General features: G+C 45.2%; 1 protein-coding gene across 2 annotated transcripts in view; it reads left to right on the top strand.

Moving 5' to 3' along the window:
* The window catches only part of TRIP4 (thyroid hormone receptor interactor 4), a 1,139,078-nt gene that overhangs the window by 999,079 nt on the left and 120,095 nt on the right, over window positions 1-19,904 (top strand). For both annotated transcript variants that reach the window (XM_069624679.1, XM_069624680.1), the window contains one exon: window positions 10,812-10,914. In XM_069624679.1, the coding sequence (XP_069480780.1) occupies window positions 10,812-10,914 (103 nt within the window). The remainder of the gene's footprint in view (window positions 1-10,811; window positions 10,915-19,904) is intronic.

The raw sequence follows: 19,904 nt of genomic DNA, 5'->3' as shown, positions 1-19,904 counted from the left end.
AGTGGCCTATCAGTCTGTTGGCCTTAAACCTTCCAAGAAGCCTAACGGGTGCAAAGCCCCACCTATCAAGGGAGACCTGAGACTGACTGAACAGTCAACTGGGCCTTGTATCCCGAACAGTGAGCTGAGCCCTGAATCCTGAATTGGTGAGAGGGGCACTATATCCCTTGGAGCGAGAAGTGTATGATCCACTATAACCCTGGGTGGATTACAAATTGCAAGCCATGTGCTTTATATCTGAGAATGTGATTTTTGGCAAAGAAGCAGTTGGCTGCTAGATCCCTTACACTATGTTGTAGAGTAGGAATTAAGAGGGGTACCCGTATGCATATTGGAAAGAAAACCCTGATATCTTACAGTTGTATCCTTCCCAATATTTTTCACTTCTATTGTTTCAAGATAGTGTGACAGCCCAATGTCTAACCTTAGCGACTGAAAGTGGGTGGTCCCAAGGGTTACTCTGAGCTAGTAGATGCTGGATCTGGAGGAGGTATATATCGCCCACTGGATCACCACACTAAGACGGGTTTAGTCATAGTAGCACAATCACCCATACGCACCAAGGAAATGGGGAGCAGTCCATACTCCATGTGGATCCTTCTAATCCTACTGATGGTACTTCTAGAGACGTTCTTTAAACACCATACCCAAACACCCAGCATAGGAATTACTACCTTTCCCTTTAAGGCAACAGAGTTGCAACGTTCAGAGTTCTTCAGCAGATGTAGAAATACATGCATTTCTCATAAGGAACCATTTGAGGCCATAAGTGAGATTAGCAGAGGCCACGGGAGTCCTTCTGATACAAAGTTGCCATTGACATGCAAATAGAATGAAAGGAAACGTGCACTCATCCGCTTGAGGGACAAAACACACACACACACACACACACACCACACCACACCACACCACACCACACCCCACCCCACACCCCCCCCCTCCTCCATCTAGCTTGCAGAGATCACAAATGTACTATTCATTGACAAAACGTTGCATTTGCACTGAACAGCTTCCTTTGCTTACCAAAGGCTTTTCTGGCTTTTTATACTCTGGGAATACAGAAGGAACCAGTTCAACGCAGGCAATATCAGCAAGACTCCAAAGAGGAGGGTAGTAAACCTCACACATTTCTAGGGCACGTTTACAATCCAAGATGGTGGCAGACCATGTTATAAGTTCACATGACCACCAGCACATAGCCCAATCACAGTCCAGCCTACACGGCCGCAAGTCATGCCCCTAATAACCACCCAAAGGAAGGATAAACCGGACAACAAAAGCCAGCTTACTCAGTCGAAGTGTGTGAGGTGTTCAAGAAGGAGCTGGAGGGAGGAGTTTGGAGGAGATTAGCAATCTAGGTCTGATGAGAGGAGAGCTAGGAGGAGAATGTTGGATGTTGGTGGGAGCAAGTTTCACTGGAGAATTGTTACCATCTGGGGAGAGAGTTATTGAGGAAGTTGGATTGTCATCTGGAGAGTGAGTTATTGAGGTCAAAGGGGGAGAGTATCTGTAAAGGAGAAGATAACCATTACCTACTGGAGAAGACGTCAGAGAGGAGGAAGAAGGGGAGATAATCTGAGAGACCAAGGAGGTTCTACTGACCAGGTCCGTCCAGAGCAGACTTAAGAGGTGGGAGGGAGTATGAGATGGTGCAACATCACTAAGGGACAGGGAGGCTATGACAGCATCTGCAAGTGGGGGGGTGTCCTTGGGACAGGGATTCTAGAGCAGGCAAGCAGCCAGCTGATGGCAAACTCCCCTAGCCTAACCCAGAAATCCTGGCAGAGTAGATTGGTGTTGCCAATGGGTTGGAAGAGAACCCAAAACACTTCCTAGTCTGTGTTGTTGGCCGTGGAGGATCCTGGCAATGGACCTTCTGAAAGTGGGTTCAATAACCTCAAAAACATGCAACTTGAAGACAAAGACCTTGGTGTTGCATGGGCATGGGGCAATGGAGCTGGTCCAGGAAGATCCTGTACCAGGAACTTTGTAAGAGACCTTCTTAATGCTCATGACTCATTATTAAAGAATCCTGTTTTGCTTATGTAAATGAAATTGACCTTCTTGAGAATTACAGCCTTGCATCTGCCTTTCTGGGCTTCCCACTCATGCTGCCCTTTGCAATAAGAACACCCTTTTCTGTTACAAGTCACTTGGTCCAGTAAGCATTTCTCCTTTTCGGGAAAGTAGTCATGCAAAGCCTACTAGGGTTAAACCCTCATGGATAGGAGGAAGACCTCCAATCCAATGGGAGAGATTTAACCCCAACGGACAAGGCCCCCCTTGCATCATTTTTAGTTTAACCCATTCTTAGACCTTTTCCTTACACTGTTCCAAGCTGGGAATACCCTTTTAATTGTAGACAAACCCCTTGTCCCTATGGGTGTTTATAACAAAGTGATGTATAGGAGCACACCTAATAATAGTCTGATTAACACAAATTTAAGTATATTAAAAAGGAAACTTGGGTGCGGGGGAGGTAGCACTACCCTGACACAGAGTAGGATACAATCATAGGAAAAAATATAATATGGTGTCCGAATAGATTCGGGCACTCCCGTCCCCTGCACACTTGTGTGCTGAAAATCAGCCAGTAAATAGTATAGCAATTAGTACAATTGATATGACAAGTAAGTTCATAAAAGCACGATTCATTAGCTCCAATTCTTCATGCAATTCTTCTTTGTATCTTCAAATGAATCGCACAACGCGTTTCGGGAAAAACACTTCCCTTTGTCAGGTGAAGTAGATGTAGAATACAACATTATTTACAATTAATCAAAGTTTTTAACAGTGAGGGTAGTCCTCTTATTCAACATCATAATTCTCATGTTATTAAACAAGTATGGGTCTTGCAGGCGAGAAAATCCATCAAGATTTCAATTTTAATAGAACCATTAGCAACTCGTGAGTTCATGCCAGTGAAAAATCCACTGATGGTAGAGATAAAGATAACCACTCAATTCATTAGTGAATGGTATGGTAATAAATGTAATGGAAATCAAAGTGTGTTAATAGACAGTAAAGCGCAGAGGAGCAGTGAAAGTACAGTACCCAGATCCTCCTAAATAATCATATCTCCGCCTAAATATGTAAAGAGTTACCTGAGGTAATATGTAGGCAAGTATAATCTATGCCAGTAAGTCTCATGGAATGGAAGGGGGGGATAGCTCATGGGTGAACTTGTATATAAAGGTAAAGAAAGCCTTGTGAAGGAACGCATCTAAAAAAAGACGTGTAGCAGGTTCGAAGTATTGAGGAGAGATGATATTTACCCAGTAGGGAAAATAAAGAGGAGTATAGTGTAGTGATTTCAGATCCTTAGGGTAAAAGTTAGTAAATCCCTCAATGGATAAAGTACGATGGCAGCGGCAACGATGTAAAAGCGGTAACAAAAGAGATGACTCTCTTAATAAGTCTTGAATAATCTTAAAGATCTCACATTGGTAATGTCACAGGTTTCCCCTTTCTCACCTGTTTTCGCTGCTTGATGGACTCTTTAGGAGGAGTTTTCTTCTGTACGGTACGGGCCTTGTACAAGCCCGCTCGGCCGTCTTCGGCTTCCAGTGTTCGTTCAGCTTCAATGTCCGGGATCAATAGGAAACTCCAGGAAGTCCAGGATAAGGAGAAGGTGCACTCGGGGTGGGTGCACGGAATCCGGGAAGAAGGCTGAATAAGAAGGGGAAAGGATAGTAGGGGAATGCAGAGGATCCGGGAACCAGGAAACAACAGATTTCCTCGAAGGCGAACTACGTAGCACACGTCTAGCCACAGCCAACAGTAGCGTTGAGACGCGCGGGGCCGTGGGGTGTGGCTAATTTATAGAACATGCTGCATCGGACGTGAAGGCTGGTAAGCAGCGTTCTGTGCTTACGGCCATGTTGGAAGTACAACAGAGTGTAAGCCCCGACGCGTCAAGGACCAGGAGGCCCAGAAGGGGCGTGTCCGATGGTTCTTGACAGGTAAACCGCTAACATAAGTGTATTGTGACTACATTTACAATAAAGTGTGGAGCAATTAAAAAGTACTTACTGATAATACTCGTGGACCCAGCACAAGGAAAGCAGCCAGCTTGCGACCGCGTTCTAATTTGTCAGTGAAACTATGGCAACCGAGTGAAAGAAGGACAACGGTTCGGAACAAGTATAGAAAGAGGACTGCATCAACAGCCATGTAACAAGTGGAATGTATTAGAACAGCCTCGATAGTCAAAGTGGTATGTCGAAAAGTAGCCATCCTTGGAAGTGATGTAACTACTGAAAGTAAATGATTCACGAAAACGTGAACTATCAATAATGTAGAAATAACGCAAAAGGAGGCGGATCGATGGTCAAAATATTGCACGTGTTGCAAATGGTTCATAGAGTACAATATGTACAGCAAGCATATACAGCCAACTCTCTAATTTCCCAATACAGAGTAATGGTTAACAATTAGAGCAGAATGAAACAATTAAAGGATGTAATAAATCATACATCAAACGTTACTTGCAAGATACATATTTGTGAAAAATAATTTTAGCAAATGTTCTCAATAATGAAGTGAATGGTTAACAGAAAAGGGCAGTAGTGAATGTTCAATTCACTCTGACTATATTTAAAGGAAACATGATACTGGGATACAATACAGGAAAAAAACATGGTGCAGAGATACAGTACACAAGTGAAAAACATCCAACAAAGAAAGTAAGTCAGTGTACAGTGCGACAGGTATTAGGTTGAGTGGACTCGAACAATCTTAAAAAATCTTTAATACGAAAAATAACTGGTATAAAAGAAATTACGGACTGGATCAAATTTGTTGTTTCATAGGAAACATTGTAGGTTGAACTCCTTGTTCATACCTCTAGGATGTACTGTCTAATAATTGGATCCAGTACATTTCTTTTTGTGCAAGTTTTAGATTTATTGGCACCTCTAAACGGGGTGTGTACAACTTCCAGTATAATAAATCTAATAAACTTTGCCTATAAATAGTGTAGAGGAACAAGACTGGATTCTTCATGTAAAGAAGCCACTTGGCGCACAGGCATTAGATGAGGAAACTGTCCTGCCCAATGTGACCGTTTGGCAGGGCAGCTATACTCTGGATAGCCTTATTAGATTAGTTAAGAACCTACACAGCTCTAGGGCTGTAGGCCCCAATGGCATCTGTAATGCACTGGTCCGGCAGTCTCCTGAAAAATGGGCACAAGCGTTAAACATCTTGTTTCATTGGATAGGGAAGTATGGCCAAATCCCAAAACCTTTGCGAGAAAGTATAATTCTACCTATCCACAAAAAAGGTGAATGGAAAGATCCAGGCAACTATAGGATGCCCGCAATGCTGGACATCCCTGAAAAACATTTTGCCAAAATTCTTCTTGTTGAACTGAACCAATAGATAGCCACCCATCTCATCCTTCCAGCTAATCAATCTGGTTTTCTGCCACTATCATCTACTACACACAATATTGCTAATTTAGTGGCCACTATTAAATTTTCTTGGCATAGTCACAAATTGGCAGTTTTTGCTGCATTTATAGATTTCACTGCAGCATTCGATACCATAGTACGAGATAGACTATGGATTAAACTTAAAATTTGGGGAATACCTGCCAGGTTGTGATACATGATTCAATTACTTTATACTGAAACATCTGTGAGAGTGCGATTAGACGGGGAAGGCAAACTCTCTGAACCCATAACTACACTGCGAGGAGTCAAGCAAGGCTGCATTTTAGCAACTACACTATTTAACCTGTACTTAGCCGACTTCTCAGTTGACCTCTACGAAACACCTTCTGATATTAAATCGGGAACCGTGAAGTTAGGCTGATTGGGTTATGCTGAGGATCTCTTGTTAAACTACACCCCTAAAGGACTTCAGACCAAATGAAATGCCTTAGAAAGGGTTGCAGCTGTAAATGGCCTAAAAATGAACATTAGTAAAACCAAAGTAATCTCGTTCCTAGGCAAAACTAAACATTCTCGCTCTACAAATTCCAAGTGGTTCATTAATACCTAAAAGATTGAAACTGTAGAATGCTACAAATACTTAAGAGTGATAATAGATCATAAACTTTGTTGGAAACGGCAATGGAATGAAATAAAAACGAAATGTATGAAATCTGCTATGACACTGAGTCACTTCATTGGTCGACAAGGGGGTTTCTCCGTTAGCACTATTTTGTTGTTATATTCAACCAAAACTTTACCGCGTTTACTTTATGCTGAAGAAATTTGGGGCAAAAGTTTTAAAAACTAAAAGGTTAAGCTTGAAGCAAACATTTTAAGTATGTTATTCAGAATGCTGAAATGTTTATCTTGTGAATATATCTTACTGGAGTATAACCTAATGTGTGCTGGAAATATTTTATAATATAAAATGGCAATGTTATTTGTGAAATTAACCACGTTAGATAATGACACTTTTATTGTTGAATTGATGAAAGCTTTTAACAAAATGCAGATTCAAAAGGACTTGAGTGTAATAGACTCAATGCATAGTGTGTACCTCAAATGGGAGAAGGAAAATGCCTGTGTGTGTCTTCAATACTCTCATGCAAAGATTAAACAAATATTAAAAATGTTGATAAGACTATGGCAAAGAACGCAATATGATTAATCTTGCAACTAAAACCAATAGTGAAAAACAAAGGGGCGGGGGTCTGGGAATCTCTCTACTAAAATAGTGGTTTATTCTTGAAGTTTTGGGTGAAGGACTTGACAAAACCAAAATATCATCAGGCGGTATCTTCTTTTTAAATTCAATATGTGTGAAACACTGGAAATTATGGGAGCAAAACATGGCATTGCTAGGCAGCTAAGACTATGCAGACTATGTGGTACATCTGCCATAGAATTCGCAAAATACGTTATAGGTCACTGTAAGAGCCTTAATGTTTTTAGAATTAAATATCTGAAGGCATATGACAACACCAGTAATAATGGGAACATGAATGACATATGGGAATCTCTTCTATATGGAAATGATATGAATCTTATTTTTCACATGATGACATTTTATGAGCTAATTTGATCTATTCTAAAGGAATTGTCACTCGGAACTCTGTTTTAATAGTCTGACTTTTATGGTGATGATTTTATTTGTCAATGTGTGTTGTAATTGGAAATTTGCTATGTTCACTTGTATATGTAAAGCCTTTGTTGGCTGTCTACATATTAATCAATAAATAAATACATCTAATATGAGATCAATTGTATCTGTGATCTTTAAAATGTCTTGTAACCAGTGATTTGGTATTTTGTGTTCTTATGTTGAGTTTGTGTTCAAGCCCTCTTCCTCTGGTTGATCTGTTTGTTTGTCCCACATACAATAGTCCACATGGGCATTTAATTGCATAGATTACCCCTGTGCTATTGCACGTGGCAAAATCTCTAAGGGGTATCTTCTGGCCAGTGTGGGGGTGTGGAATAGAGTTCCCTTGAATTACATGGCAACAATTGCTACACTGGAGGCATGGAAACGTCCCTTTCTTCCGTGTAGCTAGTATCCTTTGTTTGTTTGGTGGACTTTTCTCAGCTTTTAATCAGTCTGTCTCTGAGATTTCTACCCCTCTTGTAAGCTATCATAGGTGGTTTAGGGAATAGTGTCAGAAGCAGGGGATCAATGGTGAAAATGTTTCCAATTATTCATTATTATTATTCTTAGATGTATACTCTGTCTAGAAAATTCCATGATGTAAAGTAGAGGTAACTCTTTGTCCTTGGGTATCGGATGTAGTTGAGAGTCTCTAGAGATGGAGTCTGCTTTAAGTCTTGCTTCCGTCAATGCCTCAGATGGATATCCTCTGTCGGAAAACTTCTTATGGAGTTCTTGATATTCATTCTCAAGTGTAGCATTGTTGGTTGTGATTCTTTTGATACGCAGAAATTGACTGTATGGTAAACTATGTATCATTTGTCTAGGATGGCAACTCGCATAATGCAATATGATGTTAACATCAGTGGGTTTATGATAGACCCTGGTTTCTAGTCCAGTGGTGGTAATGCTGAGTTCAACATCAAGAAATTAAAATATGGATCCCCTATTTCCAGTGTGAATTTGATCCTGGGATGTATGCTATTGAGAAGGTTGTGAAAATTATTGAATTTGGTTTTTGAGTCTTTCCAAATTCCAAAAATGTCATCGATATAGCATTTCCATATTAACAAGTATTTTTTCCATGTTGGGTTATCCAGTATATGCTATTTCTCGAGGTAATACCTAAGTGTTCGCATATGATGGAGCCATAGCCGAGCCCATCGCTGTGCTTGGGATCTGAGCATAGTATTTATTATCATACTTGAATTAGTTGTTATGAAGGATGATAAAAAGTAGCTCTATGATTAACTGTTTGTCACCTCTAACTCCTTCTGCATTAAGGATAAGCCATTCAATTGCCTCAAGACCATTTTGGTGTGGAATAGACGTGTAGAGGCTACCCACGTCCAGTGCAAAGATTATTTACTCCGTGGGGATTATATCAATGTCTGCAAGTTTATTCAGGAAGTCTGTGGTTTCTTTAAGGTATGTGTCTGTGAATTGAACTGGGGGATGTAGTATTTCATCCATGTAAATAGCCAAAGGGTTGGATATGCTTTTGGTGCCGGCTACTATTGGTCTGAAAGGTGGTATGGTTGCATGTTTGTGAATTTTAGGGAACGCGTAAAAACTGGAGCTATGGGAAATTGATTGGTCAAAAATTCTTTAGTTCTGGAGGAGATCCATTCATTGGCTTCTGCTCTTTCCAATGTGGTTTTAATAACTTCTTTGATGATTTCTAAGATGGGATCTCTTTCAAGTATCATGTATGTATTGTCATCGATTAATAAGTTAAGACAGCTGGTCGGACGGGAGTGCCCGAGTCTATTCGGACACCACCTTGTATTTTTCCTATGGGTGTTTATCCCAACCTGAACCTGACAACAAATAGTGGGAAAAATCTATCTTTTGTGTCACTTTATTTTCAGGTCCACACAAGATGCTTCCCGGTGACCTGGGACCACTTGGCCACTAATATTCTGTTTTGGTCTAGGCTGTCAGTTGTCCCCCCACATGTGGCTAATGGAGTCCTAGGTGTGTGCTGCTAAGCTGCCTGTGAAAGTGGATACTGCCATAGAGAAGGCTGGCCACATATCTTGAACCTTTTCCCCTGGACAAACGTTAATTTGCCTGGGACTTGCATATTGCCCCTCCTCTCAACCCTCCCCCTGCAACCTCTGCTGTTGTGTTCCTTCATTGCTCCAGTGCCCCTTAGTGTTGAATAAGGATCAAACGCACCTGAACGATACCCCTGTGTGGATACACTGGCCTCCGGAAACATGGGTCAGAGATATCTGTGCATAGGACAGGCTGCACTATCATCTGCAGCTAATGCAATTCTCAAAAGTAACCTATAGCACTGAAAAACTGTTTCTCATTTGCGCCCCATCATAGGACATTGGCCTATGTCTCAGTACGTTACTTGCAAGAATACCTATCCAACGAGCCTTATCTAAATACACTAGCTTGAAGGGGTCAGTAGTTGTTGCCGTTGCTGGATTGCATGGTTGTGGATTTCTCAATCACCTTTCTGTCATCTCCCAGTCCTGCATACACATGAGTATTTACTCACTGAAGTCGTCTGTGCTTATTTTGATGGTTGCATGTATTCATTCAACAGGATGATCTGTACACTTTCTTTCTCATTTTTGCCAAATCTAGCTACATCCTAATTTTCTATAATTAATTTGTACAGTGCAACTTTAAACCTTTGTAATTGTTGAACTCTTAACGCCAGGAATGTAGGCTTACTATTATTCGTAAAATGTATTAGGATTTGTAAGAACTGCTAAATCTCAAACTTGAACCCACAGTCACACTGTTGTATTAATACATGATTTTTTTTATAAGTAAACAGACTGGACATGGGTAACTGTGATCTGGCATAACAACTGCCCTCTCGAGACCAGTCTTAACGGTTTTACTCGTTGCGTAGCCAATCTGCCGGCTTCCCCAGTCTGGTTATCAGAGGGCTCATCTGTCTTTCAAATATATATAGCATCTCTAACTTGAAGGGAGTTTGTCCTGTTCTCCATATTTACAGAATGTGTATTGACAGAGCTACATGAAGCATTCTCTAGACTAAACAATGTATGATATGAAATAATAACTTATTTTTAAAGCATGTGTTACCACAGGCTTTCCAAGTGTGTAGATGTGTAAGCAACACATTACTATTATTCAACTCAGTGGAAATGGGCATGTATAAGAAGTCTACTTAGACTAAGTGACCAGTAGGTTATGTACAGATCTCAGCAATGCACACGCAACACAAGCTTCTCTTTTTGGCTCGTATTTGATAATTGTACTAAAAAGAAGAAAATCCACCTTCAAATTAACCCTGGTTTCCACAGCTGTCCAGGGTATGTTGAGGTCACAGGGTCTCAGTCAGGAGGTCTTTTGTCAGGTTGATGGGTATGTTGTGGAGGACTGGCTGATTTTAATTTTGACGCATACATTTAATTGATGCCAAGAGCTACAGTGCTTCCCCATTTAGAATTTCCTGAATCTGAAACTCTGTACTCGGCTAACCATTCCATACACAGAAGTGCAACTCTAGAATGTATACCGGGTTGGGAGGTGGCTACTGATGTCAAGTAAACATCGAACTGATTGCCTCAGATTTTATCAGAGGAAGATTTATTGGTAAGATATAGAATTTCCATTTTAGGTTCGCAGATCCGCTTTAGGTTTCGAAACAAACTTTGAAACAAATGTTTTGCACCCATTAATAGCACCCTTTTACCTCACCTTCTGTGTTGATGCCTGTTTTCTCTGTTTTTCAGTACCCAGATCTCTCCCAGGAGTCTGGCTCACCTTTCGTCTTTGTGTGCGCCAATCCCAAGGAGCTGCTCGTCAAGTTTCCCATTAAAGGAAAGCACAAAATCTGTAAGTGACATTCAGTTGTTTGTGACAGTGATGAAGCGAGCATTGATTGAAACTGCCATAGATGCAAATCTATTTGTCAGATTACTTCCTAGTCTATTGTACAGTGTAATGGTTCCCCAATTAAGCGATCTTTCTGGGTGGCAAGAATCAAGGTAAACCTTTAGTTACAAAGCACTGATTGGAAACTCTTCCTACATCGCACATCCTCCTACAAGTCCTTTGCCATTTTCTTCTCATCCTAATACTTCTTGCATTAACTTTCTGTGGGGGCCACCATCTTTCAGAAGATCTTGCACGACTTGCATTACCTTACCAGTATTGACGGTCTAAGATGGCAAAAGCTTGGATCCAATAACATGTTTTGTGGCAGAATGACGCATAAGCCTGGTTTGCATTCAGTGCATCAAACTGCATGCAATCCCTAATAAACCTATTCACTCTTATCCCAAACTATTGGCACTAGGATTATGCAACGCTGCACACTGATGTGCTATAGTCTCATCATGCAAAAGCTCCTTTCACTTAAATGAGCCAAACATCAAATTACATTCTAGAATTAGTTTATTAGATAACCCTCATGATTAAATCCACTTGTCATATGTGAAACTTCTACCAGTTGTAACCATCTCCATCCACCCCACCATGAACCACTCGGGTGTATTTTCTGTTATGAAGGACTATATTTCTATCTGCACCCAAAAGTGCTGAAAGGTATATGATGCTCTAGGTTATTTTCCCATACCTTATTTTTCACAGGATAAGGTTTTGAGACACTATGGTAAGACCTAGCACTTCAATTCCTCATCTATCAGATTCCTCATCTTGATAGATATCGTTCCACAGCTTTGCTGCTCGGAAACCTTTTCCACAGGGGGCATAGTGGACCTCGACTCAATCGTCTGCTCCAGAAGTGATGTCAGGTGCCATATAAATACCACGTCACTACGCCCCATGCCTCAGTTCCTTTTTTCTGCACGCTCACACGCAGCATCAGGAACTTGCTCTAGTTTCACTTTACGTTCATCATTCAATTGTTTCGATTAACCTCGACAATGTCTTTGCACCGGATCTCGGGTTTCAAGCAGTGCTCAGATTGTGAGGCCAAAATGAATGTGACGGACCCACATGAAATCGTTTGTGGTATCTGGGTTCCACTTGCAACACAGAGGCCTGCGTGTCATGCACCAAGATGCAAACCAAGTCCCTGCAAGACAGTGCCGGTAAGCTGGCCCTAGGCCAACAATCGGCAAAGTCCCTAGCGCTGTCTCTCATTGTGTCGTCTGAGGGGTGAGTCTGAGGAGCTCACTCGTCCCGGCGAGAGCCAGCACCACAAGAAAACAAAAAAAAAGGTGCCACTCCAGAAGCCATTCCCCATCCTCTTCGTCACGGAAGAAGATGCAACGCCACCATCGACGGGTATCGGATTCTTTTCCCCCGGAGCGAGGTAAACCCTCTAAGGGACCGACCACTCGGGAACAGTGTGATTTGTTTAAAAAAATAAATGCTTGACATGTTTCGTCAACAGGCAGCCACCCCCGACCAGCTGGCCTCTGCATCCAAACCAGCAATCTGTACCCATGACACCATGCTTGCCAAAAAGTTGATGCCTTTGGCACCGACTGAGCTTTCGAGGTCCGTGGCCTATGAGGCCAGGAAGTCGCCCTCTACAAACCTCTCCCACAGCACCCATCGCCCGCTGAGCTACCAGCGCCGATATCTAACCCTTCGGCGTCTAGGGCTCTGTTGCAGGCTAAGCCCTCAGCCTCTGCATCCAGACCTGTGGAGCCGAAAGATAAGCCTTCGACGTGGAAGCTTTTCAACCACTGTCGCGGACAGGGTTTTTCGACTCAATGAGGTCGATTTCCGGCGCCGATCAAGCCTAAGAATGTGAAGAGGTCGACCCCATCTTTGTGGGATCCAGTGGCGTTGACTATTTTGTGGACCAGGACACCTTGATGGCACTGGCTCAAGGCCTTCAAGATGCCAGTGAGTTGGACACATCTTCAGATCTTGAGATGCAACAGAAACAACCCTACACTCACTCTCATGTCCAATTCCGGACGTGGGTAGAGAAAGTGGTTGACACACTTGGCCTCAAGTCGACTGCCATTGCCCATCAAGAGTATAACCTGACGGACATCCTGGATGAGGGCCCAGCTGTTGAACACAACATGCCTTCCATAGGGCCATAGCTGACCTTTTGGCTTCCATCTTGCAGACCCCATGCACTTTGCCCCCCTGCGAGTACCAATGTCACGGGGAAGTACAGGCTGGCAAGAGGGGATCCCTCTTTCCTCTCAACGCACACTTCCCCGGGAGGGCTGGTAGTTCAGGCTGCAACTATATCCTCCATGCCTGTGGCATCCACATCGAATCTCCCTACAGGCACGGAAGGGAAAAGGATTGACGCTTTGGCCAAAAAGATGTTTACCGCCGGCAGCATGGCTCTTAAAGCCACAAAGGTAGCTTGTGATTTCGCAAAGTGTTCTTACGGTTTGTGGAAGGCAGTAGAGCATGTAGGAGAATACGTCCCGGAATGTCATAGGCAGGGTGGATTTATACAGCTGTTGGAGTATGGGATGGAAACTGCCAAGCAGTCTTTGCAAACAGACCTGGATATTGCTGACTGTATTGGCCGCTCCATGAGGTTGGCACTAATTATGAGAAGGCATACCTATTTGAAAACTTCTGGCTTCCCCCCCCAATGTACAAAACGGCCTTCTTGACATGCCTTTTGAGGGGGAGATGCTTTTTGGACAGAAGGCGGATGGCTCTGGAGAAATTCAAGGAATCTAGAATTGCTGCTAAATCGCTGAGTCTGGCTAGGCAGTCGGCTACGCCGGCTTTTAGCTTGCCTCCAGGGCAGAGGCTATAGGTGCGATGTGCCTTATGGCAGGAAAGCACAACCCCAACAAGGCAGGCAGGCCGAGAGGCATTTCTCGCGTCCCGGCAGGGGCAGAGGAGCTTCTAAGGGCCAGCAGCAGCAGCAGGGGCAACTGTGCCTTCGAAGCCACGTTGATTTTCCGTTCCCACGACATACCGGTTGGTAGACGTTTGGCAGGGCATTGGTCCCAATGGCAGGAGGTAACCTCTGTTGCCTGGGCCCTGCAATTAATTTGGGTGGGTTGTCTCCCCTTTTTGAGAAAACCTCCAGACAGACCCCGTCTTCACCGATCCAACCGGGACAGGAGTTCCAGGAAGAACTGGGAGCCCTGTTGTTGAAGGGTGCCCTGGAAGAGGTGCCTCCCAATCGGTGCGGTCGGGCTGGTATTTCCTGGTACCCAAAAAAGGAGTAGGTCTCTTTCCCAGTCTGGACCTCAGGCCTTTAAACAAGTTCCTGAGGAAAGACTAATTCAAGGTGGTGACATTGAGAGAAATTCTCCACGCTCTCGAGCTTCAGGACTGGCTGGTGTCCATAGACCTGCAGGATGCCTACTTCCATGTGCCCATACATCAGAAGCACAGTAAATTCCTGCGGTTCCTCATTAGGGACAAGCACGATCAGCTCAAAGTGCTCCCCTTTGGGTTTACCTCCGCACCCAGGGTCTTCACCAAGCTCATGACAGTAGTCGTGGCTCACCTCGGGAGATCCGGAGTCCACATATTCCCGTACCTGGACGACTTGCTGATCCGGGGCAAGTCAGTGGAGCAGGTTTTGACTCATCTAGATGACACCTGGGCCTCCTTCCTCCACCTTTTGGGCCTCACGGCCTCATGCATTTTCCTGATGCCAGAGGCCAGACTGCGCATGATATCCCTTCAGTGGCTCCTACAGGACCAGTGGTCTCAGTTTATGCAAGCTCTCTCTGATCCACTCAAGGTGTCCAACCAGGCAGTTCGCGGACTGGGTTGGAGCGGCACGCGCATGAATCTGATGGCGTGAGAACCCTTCTGGCCTCCTTGGCCTCAGGCCCGAGTGGTCACGGATGCGTCCCTGAAGGGTTGGGGCGCTCACTGCAAGGACTTCCAGGTGAGCAGCCTCTGGACTGCTTCAGAAGCCAGGTGGTATATCAACAGGCTGGAGTTGCAAGCCATCAGGCTAGCCCTGAAGGCTTTCGCCCCATCGCTTAAGCAGAAGCATGTCTGATTCTGACACACAACACAGTAACCATGGACTACTTAAACAAGCAAGTTGGAGTGCATTCCTGTCCCCTCTGCAGAGAAGTGATGCAACTGTGGTTCTGGTTGCTAGAGAATCAAATCTCAGTCTCGGCAGTTCATCCGGCGGGGACCGAGATCAGTTTGGTGGATGCTCTGAGGTTGCAGAGCACTGTCTCACACAAGTGGAAAGTGTGCCAGGAGGTCCTGGAGGGAGGTCTTTACTCTCTGGGGTACCCCAGCAGTGGATCTGTTTGCCACAGAAGCCAACAGGAAGTGCGAACAGTTTTGCTCTAGGGAATTCCCAGCGAATGGTGCACTGGGAGACGTGTTTCTGGTGGATTGGACCTTCTCTCTCCATTACACGATCCATCCGATACCCGTTATTCCGTGGATTCTCAGGAGGTTGAAGTGGTTTCGAGTGACTATGATCTTGATCGCCCGGGATTGGGCGAGGAGGACGTGGTACTCCGACCTCTTGGATCTGTCCATCTGTCCGCCTCACCTTTTGCCTCGGCAGCCGGATCGCCTCACCCAGTTGGAGGGTTGGATACTGCACCCGACCCTGGATTCCCTCAACCTACATGCATGGCTCTTGAGCGGATAAGGTATGATGACTAGGACCTCTCGGAGGAAGTTCTTGAGGTGTTGCTGGCCGCTCGCAGACGTCTACGAGATCTCTGTGTGCGTGCAGGTGGAGAAGATTTGAGGCATGGTGCAGGGAGCGCAATGTTTACCTCCTCTCTTGCCCTACCACAACAGTGCTTGAGTTCCTGCTGTCACTAGCCTCTTCATGCCTTCAGCTTGCAACAGTCAAGGGGTATTTGGCGGCCCTTTCTGTTATTAAAAAGGTCCCTGTGTTAGGGAGAATTCTCTGTTAAGGCTAATTTCCCAAACCTAGTGAGTCCCCCAGCAGCTTTGCTGGATTTTTGGGGTTTATTTTTTTCTCCTGCTAAGAGTCAGACTCTTTTTCTCCCACTCTTAGGCATGATTTGAGATATCCTTTGACTTTGTAATGTGTTTTATGGGCTATGGGATCTTTTACTCCATAGGGTTTCATATGGTTTTTGGTATGTGCTTTACACAGCACCCTCAGTGCAGTAACACAGGGGTGTCATAGTGACCCCCAAACATAGACTCCATACCCTGGGACTGACTACTGTCTCCCAGGGCATGTAAAGTCAACATTGACTTTACTAGTCTTAAATTGTGAACAGAACCAGTACAAACCATCATATTGTGGAAGTACTGGTAGGGGTAATTAGATTGCCCCTGGGTCTGTTTTGCGAGGGGGCACTGTGCAGTCCCCCCTCGTCGAGTTTTTGGCTGGTGGCAGTGGTTACTGCGCAAAATATTCCCCCAGAATATTTCCTATGGGATTTTCCCATTCATTTTAAACACACCACTTTTTGGTGCAATGTTAAAGATACCGCCGGGTTATTTATTTAATATTTATTCTCCGGTTCGGTCTTTTTGCCAGGATTCGGTTTTAAAATGGCGTTTGTGTTCGCCTCTGTAACTCCAACCCAAGTCAAGCCCTTAGTTCCACTTTTTGGTGGGCTTCTCCACAGAAGCCTCCAAAAGTGGTGCCACTCTGTCTGGGTCTACAGGATGTGTGGGGGGGGAGGGGGGGGTTTAGGCACCCTGGACTGAGTTGCCTCGGCAACTCAAGTCACACTCTTGTGTGATTGGCCCAGTGGGGAGCCGCCCGGCTCACCACTTAGCATGTTTGAGTGACACCTAGGACTGATGAATGGGGGTTTTCTGCATAAAAGCAGGGCTTTGGGGACTGGAACTTCAGAAGTCGCCACAGGACCAAAGAGGGAGAAGCTCAGCCAACCTGCAACGACGACACCACCGGTGGAGTCCTGCTGAACTGTCTCACCACTTCCCAACGACAGAGAAGATCTTCATCCCGGAGAGTCTTCTTCCTCTGAACTGGTGGGGAGAACCAGTTCGCCCTCTTTTCGTCTTCCTGGATCGTCTCGTAGTCGAATCGCCCGTGCCAAGCACCCCGGCGGCCGGATAGCCACGCTTCACCACTACCGCGAATAAAAGGGTAGTACCTTTTAACCGGTAAACTCCGCGGCTGGTTTCTTCCCTGGTTGTGCAGCGACCTCCAGCTTTCCTCCACGTCGAGATCTTCTCTTCCCCTGGACGAAGCACCAACTTGCACCCGCTGCCAGGAACAACTGCCCCCGCTGGAGCTTTCTCACCATTTCAGGTACTGAGTCCCGCCTGGTCTCCCTTGCAACAGACTGTTCAAGGTGTCCCGTAAATCCTTGACTTTCTATCCTAGGGTGACTTGGGACCTCCTAACTAACTTTTCCTGACTTGATCCAACCCTTTTTGAACTCTTTGCAAAGACTCTTTAAAAGTACTATTCAACTGTGTGATCTTGGACACATTCCGCCTTGCTCTCTACTAGAGTGGGCCTGGCCTATGACTTTCTTGCTTCTCAGTAGACTTTGCCTTTTCTGACTTGCTCTGGTTCTCTTAAAGAGTTGGTATTGTGTATGTTCCTAATTCTGCCTTTTTCCCTCCCTTTTTAATTAACTTATTGGAGTGCCATCTTAGGTTAAGCGCTCACCTCTGTCTGAAAATAAGTGGTGTTTTAACTAAGACTGTTTCAATAAGTGATCAGGGATGTATATATATTAATAGTTACTGTGTTTGAACTTGCTTGCCATATTAGTGTTAGAGTATTTTACAAAGTGTGTTTTTAAATAAATATATACTTTTATACCCAAGCTCTGGTCAGTGTTTGCTTGTGCTACTGTATTTTGATACCTATCTTGTACACTCTATATACTGTCTAACTCTTCTTGAGAGAAGTCTGGCTGCTAAGCCGCAGCTACCAGGTAAATCTGGGTGCTGCAGACTGCTACCAATTGGGTTTACTGCCAACACCTGTAGCCCTAAGCCTTTTGCAGTGGTCCCTAAGGGAACTGCACAGGTTTCTGCCTAACACCCTGCATCAGGGTTCCTCTTTTACCATATCTGTCATGGGCCAATTCCTGAAAGGCCTGCTCAACAAATTCCTGCCAACTCGCTTTGTTGTTCCAGATTGGGTCCTTAACATGGTTTTCACCTTACTCTTACGTCCCGTCTCCTTTCCTCCATACTGCATGGGCGTCCTTCCAAGGGACGGGTGTTATGCTCACCCGATATCCACGGGGACGCCACTCAGCCCTGGTTGGTTGCAGGTATCTTCTCCCCAGTTTCCCAGATATTGTCTATGGAGGATGTCCAGCCTAAAAATAGAGGAGGGCTGGGTTCAAGACTGACCAACTGAGGTAAATATCCTCCCACCACCCCCTGTGACTTCAGCCCCTCTGGACTCTCTCCTCACCTTGTTGTGGGACTAGGCGTGCCCTCTGTCCTGCCTTCTTGGCAGGGGCGCACTGTCTTCTGTGGGCGTGTGCGGCCAAGTTACTCCACTGACGCGTGCCCGTTTCAATGTCTCTCAGGTAGGTCTTATTGCAGCAGTTCTGTATAGCGTTGTTATTCGTGCATGCCTTTCTTGTTTAATAATGTCTTTTTCTCCCCTAGGTGTGCGGAGCTTCAGCGTGGCAAACTGGTTGAGTTGGGCCTCGCCGGTAAATGATGGCGCGTGATGTGCGCTACAATGCGGTAAGTAAGTGCTATGCACAGCGCTGCCTACCTGTTTTCTTCCTTCCTTACAGGTCGCAGTGCTTCTCCAGTGTGTGCGGAACTCTGGTGCGGTGCCGGCCGGGAGGCGACCAGCCAGGTAAGCTTCTTGTGCTGTTTGAGGTTTAGCACTGTCAGAATGTGCCTTCTCTAATATTGTCCTCTCCTTCCCTCTTTCAGGTCTTTCGGTCCGGAAGGTATACGGAGTCCAGAAGAAGCTGTTCACTGAAGCTGAGAACAGATAACAGGACGGAGATTGCAGGTAAGATGCTGCTAACAATGTCCCTTTTGTCTCCTCTGCAGGTTCTTCTTCTGAGGCTTGTGGGTATCACAGGACAAGGTGAGCGTCACGTTGCAGTCTGCAAAGTAACATGAAGCGTGCTTTCTTGTTCGGGTGTGGTTTAAATAGCCTCAACAAAGTAGTCCAGGTAAAGTAGTCCCTAGGCTACCACACCCAAAACAGCATAGCTTAGTTCCTATGAACCAAGCTATGTAGGTGCCTTCATGTTGGCTGCAGGCCCAAATGAAAAAAGTAGTCCCCCTTTACACATGTTCTTCAAGGTGTATGAGCATGGTGCCATAGGTGCCAGGACTGGCCCCAAGAAAGTCTTGGGAGTGGATGCCAGGCCTTCAGAGCCTTGATGGAGCCCCAAGCTCTGATCCTACCTCGCAAGTGGACTTGCCAGTGGGGTTCTGGGGCAAGGGTCGTGACAATGGGAGACAGAACCTCTTTCGCCAGAAAAAATCTTCTTCCCCTTTAAATTTAGAGGCGCGCGGGGTGCGGCCCAGGGAGCATGCGCTGCCCTAACTCCGCCTTACGTCGCCACACCCCGACAGGAACGGGCCAAATTCACCAGCTCTCCTGGGTTTGGCTTCGGCCATGTAATTCCACGTTCTGATACTTCTTCTCTTTGTCTTTTATTTGTCTTTTTATCATTCAGGTACTTGGTCCTCAGGTGCCACGCTCCTCCCTGGCGTGTGTCGACTTCCACAGGGTTCAGCAGGTGTCCATCCTGTAACAGGCCCTTCCCAACTTCAGACCCCCACGCCCTCTGCCTACGTTGCCTTGGCCCAGACCACAGTTGGCAAGCTTGTACAGCGTGTGGCTCGCTGTCGTCGAAAGCGCTGAAGAACAGACCAGCCAGGTGGAGGGAGCTCTTCCAGAAGTCGCCTCCAGAGGACCTCAAGAACTTTCTGAAACAGCAAGCCAGGCCCAATGAAGGGCCGCTATTTTCCATCGC

The sequence above is a fragment of the Ambystoma mexicanum genome, chromosome 11 (genome assembly GCF_040938575.1).
Source record: "Ambystoma mexicanum isolate Mex_15411 chromosome 11, UKY_AmexF1_1, whole genome shotgun sequence".
NCBI lineage: Eukaryota > Metazoa > Chordata > Amphibia > Caudata > Ambystomatidae > Ambystoma > Ambystoma mexicanum.
The sequence above is the reverse complement of the archived record's forward strand: the minus strand, read 5'-3'. Positions and strand labels throughout refer to the sequence as shown.